Source organism: Colobus angolensis, unplaced genomic scaffold (genome assembly GCF_000951035.1).
Source record: "Colobus angolensis palliatus isolate OR3802 unplaced genomic scaffold, Cang.pa_1.0 Scaffold463, whole genome shotgun sequence".
Lineage (NCBI taxonomy): Eukaryota > Metazoa > Chordata > Mammalia > Primates > Cercopithecidae > Colobus > Colobus angolensis.
In genome coordinates, this window is record NW_012118077.1 from 527491 (window position 1) to 552441 (window position 24951).

General features: G+C 40.9%; 1 protein-coding gene and 1 pseudogene across 3 annotated transcripts in view; both read right to left on the reverse strand.

Moving 5' to 3' along the window:
* FRMD7 (FERM domain containing 7) overlaps window positions 1-20895 on the reverse strand; it is a 50832-nt gene extending 29937 nt beyond the window's left edge. The window contains exon 1 of one of the 2 annotated variants that reach the window (XM_011958249.1): window positions 20661-20895. In XM_011958249.1, the coding sequence (XP_011813639.1) occupies window positions 20661-20717 (57 nt within the window). In that variant the 5' untranslated portion in view covers window positions 20718-20895. The remainder of the gene's footprint in view (window positions 1-20660) is intronic. The other variant, XM_011958250.1, reaches the window with a different exon arrangement.
* Window positions 20896-22642: 1747 nt separating this feature from the next.
* LOC105523438 lies at window positions 22643-24213 on the reverse strand (annotated as a pseudogene). The gene has a single exon (XR_001003603.1). The product of XR_001003603.1 is annotated as an acylglycerol kinase, mitochondrial pseudogene (transcript).
* Between the last annotated feature and the right edge of the window lie 738 nt (window positions 24214-24951).

A 24951-nucleotide genomic window follows, 5' to 3' on the forward strand; every position in this document is an offset into this window, starting at 1 on the left:
CATATTTGCTATTTATGACTTTTGGCTCTTCTCAAACACTAAATTCCCTCTCAAATAATGAAGATTTGTGAGGCATTTTGGAAAGAATGTGCCCAGCTACAGAGGGCCAAAGAAGAGTTCCAAGAATGTGCTGAGCCTTTGCAATAAATATGAGGTAGCTGCACAGCATGGTGGCTAAGAAGGTTTGCTTTGGAGCCAGACACACCTGGGTCTAGTTCCGACTCCTCTACCCAGTAGAAGAGTGATCGTGGGCAGACTACTTAATCTCTCTGAGCCTCAGTTTCCTCAGTTGTAAAATAGAATTGTCAGAAACCAGAAAGAAAAAGTCACATATTATATGATTCAATTTCTATGAACGAGCCAGAATAGGCAAATCCCTAGAGACTGAAAGTAAATTAGTGGTTTCCAGCAGCTGGGTGGGAGTGACTAATAATGAGCATAGAGTTTCTTTTGGAGGCGATGAAAATGTTCTGGGATTAGATGGTTGGGATAGTTGCACAACATAATGAATATACAAAAAAACCACTGAATTGTACACTTTAAAAGGATGAATTTGATTAACTTACTGTTATGTGAATTGCATGTCTATTTCAAAAGGGATCATAGCGAGCTTCTAGTGAGAATATTCATGTAAAGTACTTTACACAGTGTCTGACACATAGGAAGAACTCAATAAGTGTTGACGACTTCTAGGTGCCCATATAATTTATGAACCTAACCTGGACACTTTAGAGGATAACAAGGGGCACTTGTAATAAGGATATTGTCACAACAGGTATAAACCAGGCCTGTCTTGGACAAATCCTGGTGTGTGGTCACCTGATGATATGGTTTGTTTCTGTGTCCCCACCCAAATCTCATCTTGAATTATAATAATCCCCACGTGTCAAGGACGGGACCAGATGAAGGTAATTGGATCATGGGCAAGGTTTTCCCCATACTATTCTCATGACAGTGAGTGAGTCTCACAAGATCTGATGGTTTTATAAGTGTCTGGCATTTCCTCTGCTTGCCCTCATTCTCTCTCCTGCAGCCCTGTGAAGAGGTACCCATCCGCCATGATTGTAAGTTTCCTGAGGCCTTCCCAGCCATGCAGAACTGTGAATCAATTAAAGCTCTTAAAAAACAAAATAAATTGCCCAGCCTCGGGTATTTCTTCATAGCAGTGTGAGAATGGACTACACCTAGCTATTAGCATTTGTACCATCTGAGGGGTCTGTTTTGACAAGGGCAATATTTATTTGAATGTTCAAGATCTGCAATATTTAGAATCACATACATAACTCTTGGTTTTCTCTCAGATAAACCAGTATCAGCTGATCATTTCTCCAGGTGGCAAGTAAATAAATTACCTTTTGGTCATTTTAACCTTCTGATTCCACATTTTCATAGGTAAGTCTCAGCCATAACAGCCACACACAAAAACAGAGACAGAGAACTGTTTCATCAGTCTTAACCTTCTCCTTAATAAACACTTTAAAAGTCAACGCCTCATCTCTCCTTTAGCGTGATTTTTACTCTATTGTTTGTCTTTTTCGAGCTCTTTTTCTTTTCCTGTTTGTAATTTTTATCTGCCCAAACTCTGGGCTTAATTTTCATGTGCTTGCCCTTTCCTTTTTGTGTATGCCATTACCCTTTTGTGATCCTTTCTACTGTCCCTTCAATTCAACACAGATTATTGAGCACCTGCTTGTGCCACATACTCTCCTAGGCTCCAGGGACACTGAGATGAACAAGACTTAGGAATTACCACCAAGGAACACATAGGCTGGCAGACAAGACAGGCACATCCATGGTTAATCACAGCAGTTTGAGCTAAGTGATTTTGTGGAGGGATGTATGCAGGGGGTAATGTGAGGATCATCTAACCCATAAAGATGGGTGAGAGCGTAGTAGAAAGGATTTCTAACAGATGGGACTTCTAAGCTGAGGTGTGAAGCAAGAATTGGAGTTAGCCAGGGGAAAGAAGAAGAGTGTTAGAGGCAGAAGAGATTAGAAAACCTGGTTTGAACAATGAAACTGCAAGCAGTTTGGTGTTGCTAAAGGAGAAAGTGAGACCCTGGGCCTGGAAAAGTGGGCAGAAGTCATACCAAGGGGAGCTGTTTGTGGCATGTGAAGCCATGTGCCTTGAAGGTGAGGTACAGGGTGGGGTTAGGAGTAGCTGGATGATATTCAGGAGGGACTTGACATGGTCAGAGTTGTGTCTTAGAGACACCAGCCTAAAAGTAGTTAGGGCATTGCTGCCCAAGCTGTAAAGTGCATATGAATCACCTGGGGATCTTGTTAAAATGCCGGTTCAGATTCTATAGATATGTGGTGAGGCCTGAGAATATACTTTTCTAACAAGCTCCCAAGTGAGACCAATGTTGCTGGTCTGTGGACTACACTTTGAGGAATGATGGTTTAAGGGATAGGTGGAGGAGGGGGTAAAATAGGTGACAAGTAGCCACGTTGGGGCTGCTATAGTTCAGGTGAGAAAAGATGGTAGCCTGGATTAAGACAGTGGTAGTGAGAATAGAAAGAGGTAAAAATGGGAGAGATGGTTCTATAGTAGGTGCAATTGGGCTTCGGGAGGTTAAGAGAGAGGGAGTGTCCTAGAGATTCCTGGTATTCTCTTTGCAGGTCTTACAGGCTTGCTCCCCTTTTGCCTTCTGCCGGGATAAGTGTTTACGTGCATCATCCTTGAGTTTAGGCTTCATTTTACCGTCTTTCATTCACCTTTATGCATCACTTTGCTCATCCTTGACATTTGTTTCTTTACCAATTGGCCCACAGACCACATACACAACAAGGGGCTACCCAAGCAGTTTTGCCTCCCGTACTCCCCATCCCTTGTTACTGAATTCTCCCCACACCAACCTATCTGAGAGTGGGGATGCTCAGAATATTCCTCACCAATGTGTGCACGTATTTGAACCCCTCCTTCAACACTCCCTAGCCTTTGCACAGGTCTGAAAAGAAAATCATGGCTTCTCATAGCAAAAGCTTTCTGTGGCATTAACTTATAAAATCTCCTTCTGACAACCTATTTTGTTCACCATTTCCTTTTAAAGTCACCCACCTGGGCCAGGCACAGTGGCTCATGCCTGTGATCTTAGAGCTTTGGAAGGCCAAGGCAAGACAATTGCTTGAGGCCAGGAGGTCAAGAGCAGCCTGGACAACATAGTGAGAATTAAACAATTCTATAAAAATTAAACGATTAGCTGGGCATGGTGGTGCATGCCTGGAGTCCCAGCGACTCAGGAGGCTGAGGTGGGAGCCCAGGAATTCAACTGCAGTGAAATATGACCACATCACTGCACTCCAGCGTCGCCAACAGAGCAAGATTCTGTGTCAAATAAAAAGAAAAATAAACATAAAAAATTAAGTCCACCACCTGGCGTTTTCTTTTTTTAATTTTTAAATTTTGTTTTTAAATTTTTTAATCTATTTATTTACTTATTTTGAGACTGGGTTATAAGACTGGCTAATTTTTTTATTTTTGGTAGAGATGTCCTTTCGCCATGTTGCCCAGGCTGCTCTCGAACTCCTGAGTTCAAGCAATCCACCCGCCTCAGCCTCCCAAAGTGCTGGGACTACAGGCATGAGCCAGCGTGTCTGGCCAACCACCTGGTATTTTCCTTCTGGTCTTTTGGTAAACCTCAGAGCTTCCCCATGTATTATCCTTTTTGTAACTTACACCAATCACCCACTCTGACACTGGCCCAGAACCAGTTCCATCCATAATAGTATAAGCTCATTGTCATTCAGCATATTTGTGGGGACAACTGTGAACTAGTTCCTTCTGGCTAATTTCCATCAGTCATTTACTCTTCAAATCCTGAACTCCCAAATAGCATTTTGGAAGCCAGAACCAAGCAGAACACTCCACTGAGAGGATTGGACTTGTGTTAATTAGAATAGGAAGTGTGGAGATAGCTCTACATTTTGATACCATTTAGTGCAATTCCAGGCTAAGCATGTTTTCAGTGATGCTGATTTAATTTCAGCCATCTGGTGAAATTTTGGTCTGCGCTCCTTCAACTCGACTGAGCTCTGTTTATAAACATCAATAGGTGTGCACCTTATTTACAGAGAGCTTAAACCCCTCTGAAGGTAAGACTTTTTCTGCAGGCTACATCCAGGAATCTCAGAACTTCTTGAGGAATAAACCCTAGGAGGGATTCTTTTTAAAGACTATTTTGCTTTTCAGTAAAAATGCAAATATTCTGACATTTTAAAAAAAGGTTCATATTTTACACGTTTACCAATATAGTCAGCTGCAACAAGTTTTCTAGGAAATAAGCTGAACATAATTTGAAAGTCTGCACTCAGTAAATCACCTAGGGAACTATGAAAGGGAGCTCCTTCAGGGCAGAGGCAAAAGAAATTCATTGACCAAACTGTAACCCTTCCTGGGGTTTTAACTCCTGGTAAAAGGAAAACTGCTAAGAGTGGTGAGAGGCTAATTACCAGGTAGCAGCAGTTCCTTCTAAAATGGAGCACTCTCTGCAGGCAGTCTAATCTTTTAGCATCTGGTGGAGAGCAAGGTGCAGTTAGACACATCAAAGAACAAAGAATAAGTAGGAAGTGAATCAAGGCCCTTTCCCCAGAGCCCACAGGACTCAGCAATAAACCTTGGAGGGAAGCACAGTTTGACTGGGTATTTAAGGTTTCCTGGTGGGGGTAAGGAGAGAGAACAAGCCTTTTAGTTGCTTGTGCACGTGTGAAATTCACACCAAATTACAACTGGTTTTTATTTTATTTCTGAAAACATAAAGCAGTTCAAAGTGCTTCATGTGTGAAAGATGGAAGGCTTAACGTTGCTTAGGATTAACTGCCCAGAAAGATTTCCGGCCCACGTGACTATCCTGGGGGGTCCTGGAGAATCAAGCTGAACAGCTGCCTGACCACCACCCCCTATACCCACAGCCATATTGACGCCGACCAAACCAAGCTAGGAAGGGAACTCTGGAATCAGATAGCTAGTCCAGCACCTGATAGACGATACCTTCTGTCAGACACCTTTTCAAAGCTACAAGGAAGTGATTATGTATAATTGCCTGAGACCTTATGCAGGCCTGACAATGACCCGGACAGGTTGCATCTGATTCACATTCTTTGGTGGAGTAACTGGATGGAGTCAAAGAGACTCTCACTGCTCAGTGTTAACCTTCATACTAAGGGCGGGGTTGGGGGGAAGAGGGGAAGAACAAGATTACCAGCAAGATTATCAGCTTAATAGCAATCTTGTCCCCACTCCTGAGACATTGAAATTATCATGCCTAAATTGGAAAGACCGTGGAAAAGTGACAGTGTAATAACAGCATTCTTAAGACAGTGCTCCCAAGTCTTATGGAAATTACTAGCTACTCTGGGTAATTAAAACAATTATAATTGTTTGTTTCCACATAATGCTTTAGCATTAAATCCATGTGGTGGGCATGATGCACAACCAAATTCTAAATGGTACTTGGAATTATATTTTAACATGAAATTGATTCTGTATATACCTAGCAATAGGAGACACACAGGACAAAACAGACCGTTAGATATCATGTACTCCAAGCCCATATTTTACAAGTGGGGAGCTTTAGATCTAGAGCAGGTAAGAGACTTGCCTAGGATCTTTCAGCAGGTTAATGGCAGACCTGGGAGTGGAACCCAGGTCTTCTGGCCTCCAGTAATGGGCTCATTTCATTATACCAGGCTCTCCTTAAATGTAAAGAGAAAACTAATATCTAGGTGTATGAAGGATAAGAGAGAGATAAACAACTAGAACTTGTTTTTTTTCATTCATTTCTTCCTGTCATAGTCATTCTGTTTACCTCACTTTACATTTTTCAATTTTTGTGGGTACATAGTAGTCGTACATATTTATGGGGTACAAGAGATATTTTGATACAAGCATGCAATGTGAAATAAGCACATCATGGACAATGGGGTATCCATCCCCTCAAGCGTTTATCCTTTGAGTTACAAACAATCCAACGACACTCTTTAAGTTATTTTAAAATGTGCAATTAAGTTATTATTGACTATAGTCACCTTGTGCTATCAAATAGCAGGTCTTATTCATTCTTCTATTTTTTTTTCTACTGATTAAACATCCCGACCTCCCCCCAAGTCTCCAACCCCCCACTATTCTTCCCAGCCTCTGGTAATCATGTTACATGACTTTATTATCTTTTCTCACCTTTGGACTGCATCCTTGACTCACTTTTCCCGCCTTCTCCTTTTGACTTCAATGTTTCACCTTCTCCTTTAGCCTCCCTTTTCTCACTTGCTCCCTGAGTCTGTCTCTTTTTTCCTAGAATCAGCTTTACTCCATTTAGAAAGAGTGCTCACTGTGTTGCCCAGCAGGGCTGTGAGCAGGTTGGAAGCCATGCTGTTCTGACAGGTTGTGAATTTCACAGAAACCCTATAAAGAAGTAATCAAGGAATAATGCCTTATAAAACATCTACTTACTAAGAGGCCACGAAAGCCAGCATATTAGGGTTACTGTGGGGAATCTGCATTGATTGAACAGAAAATCTTTTTGAATATATTCAGGAAACTATTCCAAACTAAATGGAATGGGGAGGCACATGTGGAATTTAGGGATCCATTAAAGAAGTAGAATTTCAATGTATAAAATGCACACCAAAATGTTAAAATCTTGGTGGTAGGATTATACTTGAAATTTATTTTCTTCATTTGCTTACCAGAATTTTCTCATCTATTTATAATGAACTTAGGTTCTACTGTTTTTGAAGCTGGATATAAAATTTTAAATTAAAAATATACAACGTCTACAGGATTCAAACTGATTAGCAAAAATGAGAGGTCATATGAGCTATCACTCAAGCTGATCTCTCTGTCCAGAAGTGTCTTATTTCCCACCCTTCCCACATCTCCACGTTAGCCAGGTGTGCTTACTTGTTGACACCTGTGGACTACACTAAGGGACCAGTTCTGCCCTAGAGCAGGAAACCTAAAAGAGGCCCCTGCCTCGGTCTTGACTTGGCTTCTTGCCAAGCTCCACCCTTGCAGCAGTCACTTATGACCTGTTATTTCACTCTTCTTTTTCTACCCACACATCTACCCAAGTCCCTAATCCTGATGTTCACTTAGTCTCTTCACTTGGGTTCCTGCTGCTTGGTACTAACTTGGACCTACAATGGTAACCAGTTAGGTTCCACTCAGGTCTGCTCTCCTCTTGACTGATCGCCAGATATGTTGTGCACACCGTAGGTGATTCTCAAAGATTTGTTGAACTTAACTCCTGGGCCTGCTTATAGCTCAGCAGTGTAACTTAACTCCGGGGCCTGCTTTACAGCTTCCTGCCCCTTTTCTTTTAGCCTACACCAGCCTGTAGTCATCCCAGTCCTAAGTGCTAACTCACACTTGTGAGCCTTGGAGTGACTTGAACTTGTAAGTCTAGTGATTACAGATTCTTCTCAGTCTGGATTAGTCTGGGGCTGGCCCCAGATTTAAGGACCTCTGCCATCCTTTCTCCTCAACGCTATTTAAATATGGTGGCTCTATTTTTAGGGTATGCAGCATAACTCAAAACGTTGTCTGGAATTCTCTAATTGTACCCACGTACAAGTGCAGCCAAACCCAGAACATTTTTAATTCGTGTATTTCTTTTAAGGACTACACATCTAAAAGACTAATGCACAAGACAGAAAGAGAAAGCATGGTTTAACTTTCTAAATGTAGAATTGTGGGAAACCTGAGAAGGGAGTAGTGGTGGGATTTGTAACTTATTAGCAATCTTTAATGGGAAACTACATCCCAAGGGATACTAACCTTTGTGTCTTAAAATTAGTTGTACACTCCCAATGCAAGTTCTTCCAATACTTTTCTCCTTTAATTGCTTAGGTGGAATTATTTGTACAGAAGGATCTGGTTAAGCTGACTCACTGCTATTTAAAAATCAAAACCAAAGATATTCTTCCCTTCTGAATGTTGAATTTGACATTTGCTTTTCTCAGCTTAGGAGGCTGTAGTCCACATTCCTCCAAATGCAGAAATGAACAAACAGGTTCACGGTGGCTTCCACAGAGAGACCTGAGGAGTCTTTGTAGATTCCTAGGAGTAGAGATGACCTCTCATTTGTTATACTTTGGGTAAGTCTGAGGCAGGGCGTTTCTCATTTATTCTGGCAACCCCATTTCGAATAGTCAGTGAGGGCGTACTGTGACCACACAGTTTCACATGTGTGCAGGGCTGGTCCAGGAAAAAAATTATTACTGCAATACATGAAATGTTTGCACCACACCCCTTCCGACTTAACACTTAACTTGCTAGAATGTGTTATTGACTGACATTCTATCAGCTAACTCATTGGAGCAAGGATTAGCTGCCTAGCAGCTGAGAACAAGAACAGAATCCACTCTTACATTGATTTAACAGATATTTACTAAATATCTATTATGTTTCAGAGTAAGCAGTAACTATTCAACAACTATTGCTTGCCTTCTCAAAATTAAAGGAATTTACTGCATCCTTTTGGCCTCATAACCCCACCCACTGAGCTCCAAAGAATGACCTTTCTTTCTGGCCTCATATGATTCTCAGATGCCACGTATTTTTCTAACCTTGTCCATTTCTCTGAACCATTTCCATTTTCCATTTGTCCTATGAAAGCTCTCTTAGAGCTCTTACAGGGCCCACTTCGCCAGCAACTGCTGACCTTGTGTTTTACACAACCACTCCCAACACAAATAAGAGCCATTTAAGATATAACGTGCTGAGATACAGCAAACTAACACAGGAACAGAAAACCAAACACCACATGTTCTCACTCATAATTGAGAGCTGAACAATGAGAACACATGGACACAGGGAGGGGAACAACACACACTGGGGCCCGTTTGGGTTGGGGCCGGGGGAGGGGGAGCATTAGGATGAATAGTTAATGCATGTGGGGCTTAATACCTAGGTGATGGGTTGATGGGTGCAGTAAACCACCATGGCACACGTTTACCTATGTCACAAACCTGTCCGTTCTGCACATGTATCCCGAAACTTAAAATAAAATAAAATTTAAAAATACAATAAAATAAATAAAATCAAATGCTGAGATAACTCCAACATGGTGGTTCTTGAAGGGCTAGCTTCAAAGAGTGGATGGAGTGGTCAAGTGCATGTGCTCTTAATCCAGCTTGTCCCTGTTCAAATCCTGTTTGTACCACTCACTATTCTGTGACCTTGGGAAAGTTACTTCACTTCTTTCCAGTTAGTTCATCTGTCAAATGGGAATATTGGTAACACCTACTTCATTGAGGATTTCAATGAGCTGATACATGTAAAATATTTAGACTAGTGTCTGGCACATAATAAACATTCTGTTGATATATATTAGCTATTACCATTACTATTTAGGTTGGAAAAGAGTAATAATTTTAGGCTAGTGGGGAATGGGGTTGATATTTTGGAGCAATTGCCTCAAACCTATACATATCATATAATGTGGCTATGAGCAGCTGGGAAAGTGTGGCCCTGCCATTATGAGAGGCTTTTGACTGCTTATGCAGGTAGTGGATCATATACAGCAACTGTTTTTATTTATTATTTTTAATGGATGAATAAAAATTACATGTATTTATCATGTACAACATGATGTTTTAAAATACATAGATTATGGAATGGTTAAATCGAGGTAACATATGCTTTACCTCACATACTTATCATTGGAACTGTGTTTTCAATGAAGATTCTTTTATTGTTTTCTCTTTTTTGTTTGTTTGTTTGTTTATCTGGCCTCATTCCAAAAGCAATATATGCTTATTTAAAAAACAGGGAACAAAAGAAACAGAAAAGCAAGAAGAAATAAAGTACTCCTAATCCCACCTATCAAGAGACAGCCATTCTAAGGATCACAGAGTAAAGCTCAATGCACGTGACATAATAATACCTTTTGGTGACCGACTTCAAAATAAATTTAGTATTATATTGTGAATATCATCATTAGTTACTGTTATACAAAACTACCTTGTTGAATATATAAGTTGTTTTCTCCCTTGAGCTATTGCAAAGAACACTAAGATAAACATCTTAGTACACAAAGATGTACATGTATCTTTACATACAATTTTATTTCCTTGGGATATGTTTTTCCAGAAACTGAATTTTCCCAGCTTATTTGGGGTACATTTTTGGTTGTCTTGTTTTTGCTTGACACTTTGAATTAAATACTAAAATGTCTAATTAATTTTTTGTGTAAAACTTTAATTAAATATGGAAATATGAATACAAATTATGGGAAGGAATCGTGGCAGTGGTAGTTCTTGCTTGGTAAAGCAGTGAAAGAATTATATGAACCCAAACTGTGCATCAGAATTCTGGAGGCAGCAAACCATAGGCGAGAGAGTTGGAGATTGGAATTAACACATCTACTTTTAATTCCTGACTCTGTACTTACTTGCAGTTGTATGACCTTGAGCTCATATTTAACCTTGCTGAACCTTGATTTCTTTATATGAAAAATCCTTTTTATGACTTTGTGGTACAGAATTTTGCCCCTTAGTTCAGCCAAAACCAGGTTCTTGGCACACGACCAGGAAAATTGGGCAGGCAGACACATTGAAGAGTGAGTAGGGCAGGATTTTATTGGGCAAAAAGGGAAAAAAAGAAGAAAAAAAAAACTCAGCAAAGGGAGATGGCGCTCCTGCTAATAGGTCCCTGACCTCACAGAAAATTGAATCCCAGACCACCACACAGGAACTGAAGAGGCCAAGCTCCTCCCCCTGCCCATGGCTCCGCCCTATTCTCCCAGTGTGCCTGTGGGAACGCTCTGGGCAGGTAAGGCCCTGGGCAGGTTCCCCCATCTGCACAAAAGCGTCTGAAGTAAACACTTCTGGGGTGGGTCAGAGATTCTCTGGGGACCGCCCCCCTTCTGTTTTTTTGAGACGGAGTCTTGCTGTCACTGAGGCTGGAGTGCAGTGGCACGATCTCGGCTCACTGCAAGCTCCGCCTCCCGGGTTGATGCCATTCTCCTGCCTCAGCCTCCGGAGTAACTGGGACTACAGGCGCCCGCCAGCACGCCTGGCTAATTTTTTGCATTTTTAGTAGAGACGGGGTTTCACCGTGTTAGCCAGGATGGTCTGGATCTCCTGACCTCGTGATCTGCCTGCCTTGACCTCCCAAAGTGCTGGGATTACAGGCGTGAACCACCGCGCCCAGCTGGGGACCCCTTTTTATCTGCCTAGGCATTTAGCTGTTTCATCAGTTCCTGCTTGTCTCTCCTGTCTCAGCCCTCAGTCTCTCACAACTCTCTCTCAGCCCCCTCTGCCCTCAAGTTTAAGATTCAGATTAATCTACTCCACAAGCCTTTTCCTGCTTCTCCCTCTGTCTGGACCAACCTTCATCTCTGCTCCCCTACAGTCCCCCAACTCCCCAACACATACCTAAATAATTAGTACTGGCTATTTGGGGCTCAGGTTAGACATCACCTTCCTTAGAAAACCCTGCTTGTCTGTCCCCTCCACATACACATTTCAATCTTGGTTAGATGCCCCTCTTCTGCTGTGCTAGAAAAAAATTATCCTTTCCACTGTCATTTGTACACATCACACCATAATATACATACCTGCTTATATCTCTGATTCTTCCCCTAGCCCATGAGCTCTTTGAGATTAGGTACTATTTCTCATTCATCTCTGCATCCTCGATAGCCAACACAGTGTGTGGATTCAGTGAGGGTTCATGAGGACTTGTTAAATGAGTGATGAATGAATGAAGGAGCATAATCATACCTATTTCACAGATGTATTAAGTTATGGTTGTATGAAATAATGTAAGTGGAAATTCCTGGCATGCAGCTAGGTCAGGAAATTATATCTAATAGCATTAAAGGCAATTGACAGTAACTTTGTCACAGATCTCTTACAATCACTTAAAACATTCTGAGTGTGAAGTTCTGGAGAATCTTTGTCTTTTTAAAAGTCTGTTGAAAGGTGAATTTCGTCATCATAGAAAGAATGTCAGAGGACAAAGGACCTCTTGTTTAAGACAACTAAGCCCAGCGATTAGTGGTGAGGCGCCATGCCTAAGTGCTTCCAGGGCCTGGGGTCAGCTCACCCAGACAAACCTCCCCTTTCTGGCCCCACACCTTGGACACAGAAGAGGAGGAAGTGAGTAAAGAGGATGAGACGGAATAAAGAAAAAGGGGCTGGAATTAGATGATGTGGGGGTAATAATTGTAGCTTTTGCGCAGCAGCTGTGTTTAGAACCAGACAAGCTATATACATCAGAGAGTTCCACAACCCCCAGAAAAATGTTCCTCAGAACACCTGTCACCTTTCATTCTTCCTGAGTTTTGCAGCCTTCAGCAGATCTTCTCAGTGGTGCTTTGCCCTAGCACCTCATTGGCCAGCTCGGCACTACCTCCTGGGGTGCAAATGAACTGTTAAGGGTGGTTCTTTCAGCAGTAGAACTGGTCTCACGGAATGTTTTCCAGTTCTGACAGTCTGGCACAAAGCTGCTAAGAGGCACCTAGTATCACAAAAGCTAGGCGCTGCTCCCTGCTGCTGGGCTGGCAGTCTCCAGGCTCTTTTAGGAAATTACTGGGCCAGTCCAGCCGCCTCCCAGATGATTTTCGCCCTCAGGCCATGCCCTTTTGACCCCAAGACAATTTGGACTCAGCTCAGTCAGTTTGAATAATTTCTCCAAGTTGCAACTGACAGCTTCATTGTCTTAAGGCACAAATTAAAGTTAAGCCTTTATTAGAATAATACATTTGTGCTTGTGACAGGTCAAAACAATGATGCAAATGCAGGGTATTTGAAAGAGAGAGAGAGAGAAACTCCTATAGAATTCAGAGGAATCTTCTCCTCTGGTGAGTCTAATTCAGAGGGACGATCTGCAGATCTTTCTGGCTGCAGGGCAGTGAACCAACTTCTGCTACTCCTCCCCAGCACCAGGCAGCAGGCAGGCCTGCCCTGCGATGAAAGATGAAGGGGCAGCAAGGCCCTGACTAACTGAAATTTTCACAGAGATTCCCACAAGTGCAGACTTGAACAAACACCCAACCACCACCCACCTATAGCTCCAAAGTCAGTTCCCCAATCACCTCCACTATGGCCTCAAATGTTCTTGCATTCAGGTTCCCTCCTCCTTTCAGCTGTGGGGATGGGAAGTCAAGGGGCAGGTAGGAGTGGGAGTGGGAAGGCTGGAGGCCCTGCCTTTGCTCTGAGCTGGAGCAGGAAAGCAGCCTGGAAGCCATGTGACAGCAGAAGATGTGGGGCTCTCAGAGGGTGGGGCAGGCAGCGCCCAAACCATGCTTGACCCACTGCTCAGCCTGGCCTGGGTCCAGAGGAAGCACAAGCACTTTTTTCTTTTTCAGTTCAATTTATTCTCCCAATCAACAAACCTCAGGATATGAACGACAAAAGAAGCTCAGTTTAAACAAAGACATTCACCAGGCAGTATGGGTCCCCTGCAATGACAAATGAATATCTGGCAAAGAGACAGCCAACATTGGCTAGGTTGGAACGTTATCATTCCCGGATGATCTTTCTGACCTGGCTTTAGAAGCACCTTCACTTGGCTTTCTTTGTACAGGCACGGGGTGGTGGTGAGCTGATCTGCTCAGTCTGTTGGTTAATCTATCAACAAACATCGATTGATCCCACCTAGCATGGGGCAGGCTGCTTAGGCAGGCTGCTTGTGATGTATCTGCTAGAGGATACATCACAAAGTCCTGGAAAACCAGGAAGTTTCACTGCATATACAGAAATCACACTTGAGTAAGAAGCCTACCATCTAATCAATGACCAGACAGGACTTTGAAGCCAGACAAACTGGGGCTTGAATCCCAGCTCACCTGCTAACTTAAATAGCCATATGACTTTGGGTAAGTCAACCTCTCTGTGCCTCAGTTCACATACTCATAAAATAGAGATAAACATAATATTTTAGGCCTAGTCAGCTTGGAATATTACTGCTTGGACATAAGAAGCAGGACGTGTTCACTATCTACAATCGGAGCCAATTCTATGAGGCATGAGTGTAGCAAACACTTATATAGCACTTACTAGTACTAGCCTGAGTGTTTTACATATATTAATTCATTTAACCTTTGTTAGGACCCTATGGAGCAGGTACTAATATTATCCCCATTTTACAGATAAAGAAAAAAAAACCCTCAAGGCACAGAGAAGTTATATAACAACCCTAGATAGTGACACTTATTTGATGTGTGTGAGACTTATGTAAGGTAGTGCATAGGAAATACATCTAGAAAATTGTTGATTAATACTATTTGTGATTATTATTCAGTAATATTATTGTTATCATTATTATTAACTGTGTTACCCTAACTGTGAGTAGTGACCATGGAGCAATTTAGAATGTAGTCAAATGCAAAGGGTTTGGTCATTTCCATCTGCTTCCTCAAGGAAACCCTGCATTATTTTAGGTAACTCTAGGGAGTTCTTATGGACCCTTCCAGGATTAATGACTCCAAAGGGAAGAGCAAATCTCTTGGGGCTGCTGACTAAACAGAGGCCAAAGCATGCAAAAAGGCAGGATAAATTAACCCTATAGGGAACTCAGAAATGGGGGAGCACAGCTCTATTACCTGGAGGTGGGTTGCAAAATCAAGCATTATCAAAAGAAAGTCCAAGTTGAAAGTGAAAGACTGTTCTGTGTTGGTTTGCAAAGTACAGAAATAAAGAGGTCTGTAAGCCAGGGAGATGGGGAATTAACAAGTTTGAGCACCCGCTTTGTGTCAGGAAACTTATCCCTGATACCTCATTTATCATGACAATGACCTCATGAGGTAGGTGCTAGGATTATCTCCATTTTAGTGATAAGGGCATATCCTCAGAGAGCTGAAGTGATCCACCTGAAGTCTCACACCTTCAAATTGTTGGGGTTTGGTCTAGAATTCAGGTCTGCCCTACTCCAGATGTGTTTTTCCTTCCATCATTCCATCTATAAATCTCAAACAAAACCAATCATTATCCCTTCTAAACTTGCTCCTCCTATTCTGTTCTCCATTTTGGTGAATGGGACCTTCATCCCACCAGCCACTTAAGCCAGAAACTTGATGGTCATTTAGGTACTTTCTCACATATCTCGCATATCCAAAAGGGTGGCATCAAATGGTTCTAGAAATTCTACCTCATTAGCATGTCTTTTATTTATCCTTCCTGTCTGTCTTCACCATTGACTAAGTTCAGAACCCTAGTAGGCTGTAATATTGATGTTTGGGCATATGTGTTTGGATATAGTTTGACCATCTAAAATTGGGTCCACTAAACTTGATGGGAACATTCAGATTCTACCTGGCATCTCTAGCACTTAGAACATATTTTTATTAAATATAGGCTGAATGAATAAATGCATAAATTAATGAATGATGAGCAGAGGCTAATGTTCCCACTTTTAAACCCTTTAGTGGTCCCTAACACCTTCAGGATAAAGACTACACTTCTTTGCATATAGAATACATTGCCTGAATGGTCTAGGTACCAACCTCTTTTTCAACTTTGACCTCCAGTCACTCCCATTTTCCTTTCAATACTCCATTCTTCACTCAGATTGGCCCTTTTGTTCTGTGAAAGGACCATGTTCTCTTTTGCATATTGGCCTTCGCTCTTTCCTTTGTGTAGATCACCATACTTCCCCCCACAATCTACCTCTGGATCTTCACCTTCTTAACTCCTACTCAGCAACTTAAATGGTTTGTTCTTCTGGAAGTTTTTCGTGACACCCCAAGTCTAGGATTTACAGTTGACAGAACTAAGGCTCAGATAGCCTAAGTGACTTGCCCACGGCTCCACAGCTTGTCAGTGGCAGAGTCAAATCTATCCTGGTTTATCAGACTCCAAATATACATTACCTCATTTGTATTACTTCTCACAACAACTCAGCGAGCTAAGGAGATAAGTGATTAGTCCAGGATTACATAGCTAAAGTGGTGGGGTTTTTTTTGGTAGTTTTTGTAGTCCCAAATACAGGTACCTTCTATCACACCAAAGCAATTTCTTTTCTTTTCTTTTTTCTTTCTTTCTTTCTTTCTTCCTTTCTTTCTTTCTTTCTTTCTTTCTTTCTTTCTTTCTTTCTTTCTTTTTTTTCACTGCAAGCTCCGCCTCCTGAGTTCACGCCATTCTCCTGCCTCAGCCTCCAGAGTAGGTGTGACTACAGGAGCACGCCACCACGCCCGGCTAATTTTTTGTATTTTTAGTAGAAACGGGGTTTCACAGTGTTAGCCAGGATGATCTTGATCTCCTGACCTCGTGATCCCCCCGCCTCGGCCTCCCAAAGTGCTGGGATTACAGGCGTGAGCCACCGCGCCCGGCCACACCAAAGCAATTTCATTATCATTGAAGTTGGAAGAACTTTGCCTTACGAAGTGATGGAATCCGTTATCTGTTTCACTGTTGACCAAACTACAAAAGATCCTTCATCATTACAAACTTAAAAACCAACCCCTGGGCAAACATCCCAAGGGTAAATTCCACCACTAATAAATTTAAAAATCACTGTGCTTTGCTTTCCTACTTAACTTGAGCAGTGTTCGGTCCTGGCACTGCCTCTCCTCTGTCTCTTTTCAAAAATGAGACCTAGTGGCCTTTATCATGGACTCCCAAGGGAATTAGGTGAGCTAACTTACTATATTCTCTTACTTGGTACCAACTGCATGGCCAGTACAATCACTTAGCAATCAGGTAAATGTGAAAGTAGAGATGTTTTAACATCTTGTTTTGACTTTAGGATCCAGAATCCATCAAACTGAAATATCATTTTGGAAATTCAGAAATAACAGCTTTTACAAAGACAGAAATGCAGCAGGCAAAAAGGGATATCAGATAGAACTGTGTAAAATACGGTGATGGAATGACCATTTTGTACAACTCTCTATGTAAACTGAGATGAGCAAACAAGAGGTTGCTCTCCAAAGTCACTCATCACTACTACTAAATGTGTGTGAGAGAGTGTGTGTACACATGTGCATGTGCATATGTGTATATTGAAGAGATTCATAGTCAAGCTAGAAACTTGACCCTCTATTGTTTCTAATATCTCACAAAGCTTTAACTTTGGTCTTATCTTCCTTTTTTCCATCGAGAAAAGTTCTAGTTTCCATGTTGAAGAAGCAAAAATAAATATACAATTAAAACCTGCAATTAATTTGTAAATCATGACCTTATTCAATTTTTAGTCCCGCTCACCCACTCCCATCATCATCCTAGAGAGCCTTCCTTGACAGTCTAAAGATAAGCTGTCCATGGTAAGATCAGCCCTAAGAATAATGCTAATATTTGACAATGATCAGTTTTATAAAATAAATATGAGGGCTTGAAAAGTAAGATGACGTTTTCACTAAATTCATTTTCTTCATTGGATTGTACTTTACTAGGCACATTCTAGCAATTCTGAAGTCCCGTAACCTATCCTGCACCCCTAAACACTATTGGAAGTTCATGAAAGAAAAGGTTGACTAATATTTTCAGAGAATTTATCTGTAAAATCAACACTGAGTGACTCAGAGCACAAACATGCAAAGAAACCTCAGGAAAACAAGATGTATTTGGGAGCAGCCACTCTTTCTAATAAACTAACTGAAAGTATTAACAAGTTAAAAACAGTAAGATGATCAGAAAGCAGAGTTGTCAATCATGCAATGAGAGAAAAAGGAATAACCAAGGCCAAAATTGGTAGCATCCAGGCAGTATTGTCCAGACCAGAGTGTGCTCTTGCTCACGAACTTTACCTGTCAATATAGGAAAATCTACTGTTCCCAGAACAGGGCCTGAGACATATTAGGTCCTCAATAATAATTTGTTAACTAAATGAGTTAATTAATGAATACACGACTAAAAGGTCTCAATGCCATGGCCTCTGTGGACACAGATGCATTACCAAGCCATCAAATGTTAGGATCATATATCTAATTCCTCCAGATCTGGCTCTTCTGAAATCATTTGGCATATAAATGATGAGAGGACCCCAGTGTCCCCAATCCCACTGTAAATGGTGACACTAGCATTTTAATTTTAAATGTCAGTCTCTGACTCCAGTTTTTGTGGAGTACTGACAAAACAGGCTTCTTAGGAGGCCTAAGTTAGACCTTGGACACTGGCAAATTCAGCAAGATAATAGTACTGGGGGTGGAGGAAGGGTTCTGGATGGCAAAGAGCTTTCCCCAGGTGACATTATTTTATCTGATCATGAGTCCTTTTTATATTTCTACCACTGCACTTTCTGTAAAATCAACACCAATACCCAAGAGTACACTATTTTCCCTTATGCAACCAATTATTTTCTTGAATCTTATCTTGAAGGACGATTTTCCCTGGTTATGATCCATGCCTCTCGAGACTTCAGTTTAGCATCAAAAGGTCCTCCATGTGGCCTTCCTCAGCTATTAATGGATTCTCTTCATTATGGTTCCAAGCATTTCCTCATCAAATTTGGACTGTTAGTACTAATAAAATAGAGCATTCTTTAGGTTGCTTTTTAAGTGTTTGAATAGATGAAAAGATTCACACCATTGTCTCCCTGACCTTGAGGGAACACTGTCCTACATAATTCTTCAACCATGATTAAGAAAAGAAGGATCTACTAACTGGTTCACAATAGTCATCAAAAGCTCACTGTGTGCCAAGTTCTATGCCTTTTAAGGTCATCAGAAAATAAACAATGTGCATCAGCAATACTGAAGGCTACTGACAGATGAGTCTTCTGGTTACAATTGTATATGAAGGAGAGGGCAGAGTTCTGGATTGGAAGTCCAGCTCTGCAATTATATGCTGTGTGGTCGTGCACACATCCCTTAAGTTCCCTGAGCCCCCATCTTTTAACTTACAAAATGGGAAAAGATCTTTTTCCTACCTTCACTCACAAGGTAGAATGGAGGATCAAATGAACTAATGGATGTGAAAGTGCTTTGTAAATTTTAAAGTGCTATCCACAGATGACTCACTACTGCTATCATCATCATCATCATCATCATCACCACTATTATCATCATCACTATCATCATCAATCATCATCATCATCATCATCATCATCATCAATCTACTATGGTTAAGCAGAGAAGGTACTATTGGATGACTGAATGCTAACTTAAGTTTCTAACTCCTCTGGACAAAGCCACTCACAGTACTGCAGCCAGTGCTGTTGCCATTCTGGGTAACACCACGATTGCTACTTACAAAGCAGTCTTCCACAGAGCAAAAGGGATCACATGCTTTGACACTAGAATTGCTGGGTATCAAATCTCTCCCATTATCTTTCTAAGGAACACAATGTGTTGCAGCTGCAAAGAGAAAGTTTGACTTGAAGCCAAATCAAGTCTTTAAGTTGCTGGAACTAGCTCTTCTGTAGGTGAATTTTGTGAAGATATGGTACTGTGTTCCCCATCCACCCCACACCCCATTTAAATGGATCTGAATTAGACTGCACATTCAAAAAACTCTTCTGTCACTTTTTGTCAAAGATTTCTCTTTGAGTTCCTTGAAATATCTATTAAAAACTTAGCCTAAAGCAATATCTTTTGAATACCCAGCTCACTAATTCAGGTACTGCAGCACTGTGAGCATACACCACCGGTCTGCAAATGGATAAACTACTCAAAAGATATTTTCCACCCCTTAAATATAGTTCCAAGAAATAATAGGAAATGCCTCATACCTCTAATGGAAGCTATTTGCTACAAAAACAAATCATTCAGGTCCGTGGACCTCAAAATGCCTTTTGCGCATAAAACTGAAAGGAAGAGACAGCAAAACAGCAGCTGAAGACATGAAGTCATCACTCACAAAGCACATGATTCAAATAAAAATAAAATACTCATTGGAAAAATGGGCTACCCACACACCCAACATCATGGCTGAACCACAGCAGTTGTCAGTTTATGTATAAAAGAAAAGAATCAACATTTTGTATGAATTTCAAATAAAATAAACTATTTGTCCCTTGTTAGTAGCTAAGGTAAATATCAAAGCAAATAGCATTTTTAGTTCCAATAAAAACATAGAACTTTTCAAAATGCTCATACATAAATCCTGACATCAAAATGTACATATCTTAAGATGTTGGAACATGAGCACCAAATGATGTGCTTAATACATTTGTTCTTTCTTGAAGAGATGAGGTATAATTGTATGCAATCATCTTGTAGCTAGGAATTTATTAAGAACTCTGAACTATAAGTACTAAATCAAACTAAATAGTCTCTTATCCTATTTTTCTCTCTCATACTTGTCATTACTTCCTGAAGTTCTCATTACAACTACATAATTCTAACCCTTGTAACCCATAGGTTTTCTTCAGAAAAGGAAGATAGCTTCCCCCACTCCTTTCCCTCAGAACAACAGTTTTCTCCCCACAAATGCTAATGGGGTGAGACCCACAGACATAATTTCAATGAACAATAATACCTTATTAGGTAAAAGAACTAGTTTATTGCTGCTTTGCTTTTTGCAAATAGTTATCCTGTCTTTAAAATTTGTTATTGTTGTCCCTTGAGAAAAGACAACTTGTTCTAAGAGAAAGGTTAATGGAAAAATATGAACTACATTGTGATGTTAAACACAGATTATTTGTCCAAAGCTAAAAATCACAGTCCTCCTTCATTCGGTCCTAAAGAAGACATAACATTACTGTCTAATGGGCTGTTCACAAATGACCATTATTGAATGAATAATGAAGGAATAATAGCAATGTGATTTCCACTTACATCAACCACAAAAATCTTCTGGGAATCATCCAAAAACTGCACTTTTAAATGTAGCATTCTCAGCGAGGCCGTTGGGCTGCAAGCAGGCTCAGAGTGCTGTGGGTGCTTTCTCCAGGAATTTCACTCCCAGCTGGATGTGGTGCACTCGAGTCCTCCCACCCCCAGCCAGGCATCCCCACTCTCAGCGGGGCACACTTCCGTTTGCTTGAAGTAATGCACACCCAAGGGCGTTTGTGCTGCTGAGTGCAGGGGATCAATAGCATTTGGGCAGTCTCTTGTTTGGTCAATATCAAATCCAACTGGACTTCCTCTAGCCTTCTTAAACTCAGCTCCTTTCTTCAAAGAAAAATATAAAGAAAGCAAGCATTTGCAGTCCCTGGGGATTTTCTTTATTTCACAAGGGCACAATTTGAAAACCCTAGATGAAGCTTTAATAAACTGAGAATAGCCATTTTCAAAAGTAAAAAGATTAGAGTTAATCTCAAATTGTACTAGAAATTTCATAGCCAAGCTAGGAAGCATCTATCTATCTATCTATGCTTATGTATATCTATATGTAATTATATAGATATATCTATATGTAATTATATATAATATATCTATATGTAATTATATATATCTATATAACTGCATATTATATAGAAACATATAATATAAAATTATATATAATTTTAATTATCTGAATTCACATGATTTAGAAATAAAAACTATATAAAAAGGTACATAGAAAACTTCACTTCTACTGCTCCCTCTTTTCTGTGTCCCCAATACTATTCTACTCCTGCTCCCTCTTTTCTGTGTCCCCAATACTGTGTCCCCTTATTGCTAACCAATGTTTTTTCTTTCTATTCCCATAGAATTTATGTGCTTACGTCTACAAAGAAATGAAACAAGGAATACAATTGAGGTTGAACCCCATCTCAGCTGTAAATAACATTCATATATTCTTGGATAAATGAACTAATTAGGATAAAGAACATTCTAAAAAATCTTCAAAGAATTATATTAATATTATTTTCATTATATACCAATAATTACGATAACATTTGTTCTGGACTGAGATAATACTTAAAGCAAGAACTAAAAAAACTTACTTCCATTTATATTTTTTGTGACAAGAAGATAATGGGTGAATGATTAAAAGATGCCAAGCACAGTAGATTACATTATGATAGGATTCTTGACTGAAAGTGGTATGGAAATATAGAAGGAGAAAAGCTAATTTAAAATGTTCAACTACTAAAGAACTAGCTCATTTATTTTTATAAATGAATAAAGGGTGTCAAACTGTTGTGATATTTAAATTGTACTGGATATGTTTAAAATACTGATCTAACAGTTTTTATTTTAAAATACCAATATTTACATGACACCAGCAAATACATACTTTGTCAACTATTTAACTTCCCATGAAAAATTTTAGATGTCAACTTAGATGGGTGAGGGGATACATCATTTTTCAAAATACTTTTGGGGGCCACATGAGCAGAATACTTTGTGGACCACTGCTTTAAAACACTATTTCTCCAAGTGCGGTTGAGGGACCAACTTACTGAATCACCTGGGAAGGGTGGCTGACTTTTTAAAACATGCAGATACCTCAGCCCCATCCCCAAATTGGGTTGTTAGGTTTGGGGTGGACTCCAAATAGATCAGTTTTCAACATGCACCCCAAGTGGCTCTCATGCAAACCATTTAGGAGGCACTACTTAAAAAATAAAAACTAGCATTTTACAGTATTGTAGCCATGGCTAAGAGGGAAACAACCTTGCATACATTTCTGGACTGAGGATAGAACTGAAATAAAAGCTAAGCAAGAGCCGGACCTCACAAAATAGCAGCACCCATGGAGGAACCTAGAAATAGGAAAAGGTCCCTAGGGAAGGAAGGCACTTTCCCCGGAATTCCTAGTATGGTCAAAGAACAAAATGGGAATGGAAGGGCTTAGGCAGGCTAAGCCCACTGTGGGCTCTCCACTGTGGTTGCACTTTGGGAGAAAACAGAAGAAAATCCTTTTCCATCTTGAACCAGCCTGAGGAAAGTCCGTGTTTAGGAGGGTCGACCGTCACACCAAAACAAAACATCCACTAATGGAAGCTGATTGCAAAGCAGGTGACAGACAACACTTTGGGAAGCACTGCTGGAGGGGGGCAGAGGGGTACTTGTCATGAAAATGCCCTTGGGACCCTCTGACAACACTGTTGGGATGGTTGAGGCACCTGTTCCCTTTTGGTCCCACTGGTGGCTTAAAATGTGGTCTGGGAGTACTTGTCTTCTGCCTGCTCACTGAGTGGGGCTTGCCAACATCTGTTCTCTCTTCCTGGGATCACAGAAGAACGGCAGGTTCCTGGGGAGCAGTTTCACCTCCACAGGCATCACTTCATACTCCTCACTGTCAATGCTAAAAGTGCTCCCTGCTCCCTCTGGGACAAGCAAAGTGCACTGGCTGGCTTGGAGACACTCCATGCCCTCGGCGTCCAGCTTGGCGTTTCTCACCTTTTGACTTCCTATAGTTATAAAGTTTCCTTTGCTGATGGTGTCGGCTTCAATGCAGATGTTCATAAAATCTTCTTTGCGTGTTGGGTCAAGCTGATTGTTCTGTGTTGTAATGGACAGTTCAATGGTGGACAGCTGCACATCTTTCCAGATCTCTCGGCTCACCTCTTGGGAAAGGGCATCCTGTGGTTGTGCCCAGTAAGATGTAAGCCTTCGTAATATTCTCCTGTACAAAAAAGGCCTTTGTACAGGGGTCTCCTTTGGTTCATTGGGAGGTCGCTCTGTAGGTCCCATATACAAGACAGAGGTTTCAAGAGTCTGAGGCCACTCCTTAAGAGTGCTGAGGAAGTGGGCTACTTTGATTTTTAGAGGCCTAGGATATCAGTACCTGCTAACTTTGATGCCAGTGTCTCTGAAGGATCCCCATCAAAGACCGGTCATTGCAAACACAGGCTGTTCCTTTTCACCCTTGATCTGCAAGACATCAGATGGAACCGTCTCTCCGTTCACAATGGCAAGTGTAGCATCAGTAATATGTTGGAATTTGTTTCCACTTTCAGTAAGGAGGTTATGACTCAAACTACTGGTCTCTCCCAGCGGGATAAATCCAATGGGAATCTTACTGAAGGTAGCCTCATCTGTTCGTCGAAGAACTCCAGTAACAACCTCCTGCAGTGTCCCATCTCCTCCTGCAACAATGATCACATATGTGTTTTCCATCAGTTCCAGGAATTTCTTGGCTTGTACCTCATAATTTGTCTTAACAATAGTCACACCTATGCCAGGATAAATGTAAAATCAGGGCAGCATTTTTTTTAAATAGAGTCCTGGCTTTGCCTTTGCAAGCTGCAGGACTGAGAAAAACAGTTTCCTTCTTCACTTGTGCATTGGGAGGAATGAGTTGATTGCCAAACACCTGAGCTTCTTCACAGGCTGCTCTCCTTAGTAGGTTATCACAGTGTTTTTCATAGAGCCTCTGACCTCCCCAGGTCAGCAGGCAGAGCCCAGCAATAGCTTTCTTCCAATGATTTTGAAGTGTTTTAAATTACACCGTCATCTAGAGATTTGCATTGCTGGTCCCACTCGGTAACCACTTTTATTAGCATTTTGTTGTAGTTGTTCAGCCTTCAGTGTTTCCTTATGCAAATTTTATACAAGCAAATACAAATGTATATATCCTATGTAGGTAGCATACTAGTATTACTGTTTTGTGCATTCTTTTTCCTCATTTATCATGGAGATCTGCCCTTACCTGTGCATGGAGAACTTCCTCATTTCTTTTCACAGCTGCATAATTTTGCACTGCGTAGACAAACTAAAGTTCACTCAACCAGTCTGAAATGAATATTTCAGCCTCAACAAGACTGAAATGAATATCTTCATACATATGTCAATTTATATGTGTTCGGGTATATCTGTAGGATAGATTTCCAGAAGTAGAGTTGCTGGTCAAGGATAATGAATTGGTAGTCACGATAGCTATATCTAGATTTCCTTCCATAAGGGTAATTGTGGGTTGAATTGTGACCCGTAAAATTCTTATATTGAAGTCCTAAGCCCTAGTAACTCAGAATGTGACTGCATTTGGAGAGAGGGTCTTTAAAGAAGTAATTAAGTTGAAATGAGGTCATTAGGGTGGGTCGTAATTCAATTCGACTGGTGTCCTTATGAAAAGAGATTAGGACACAGACATGTAAAGAGGGAAGACTACGTGAAGACACATAGAGGAGAAGATGTCCATCTATAAGGCATGCAGAGAGGCTTCAGAAGAAACCAGTCCTGCCAACACCTTGAT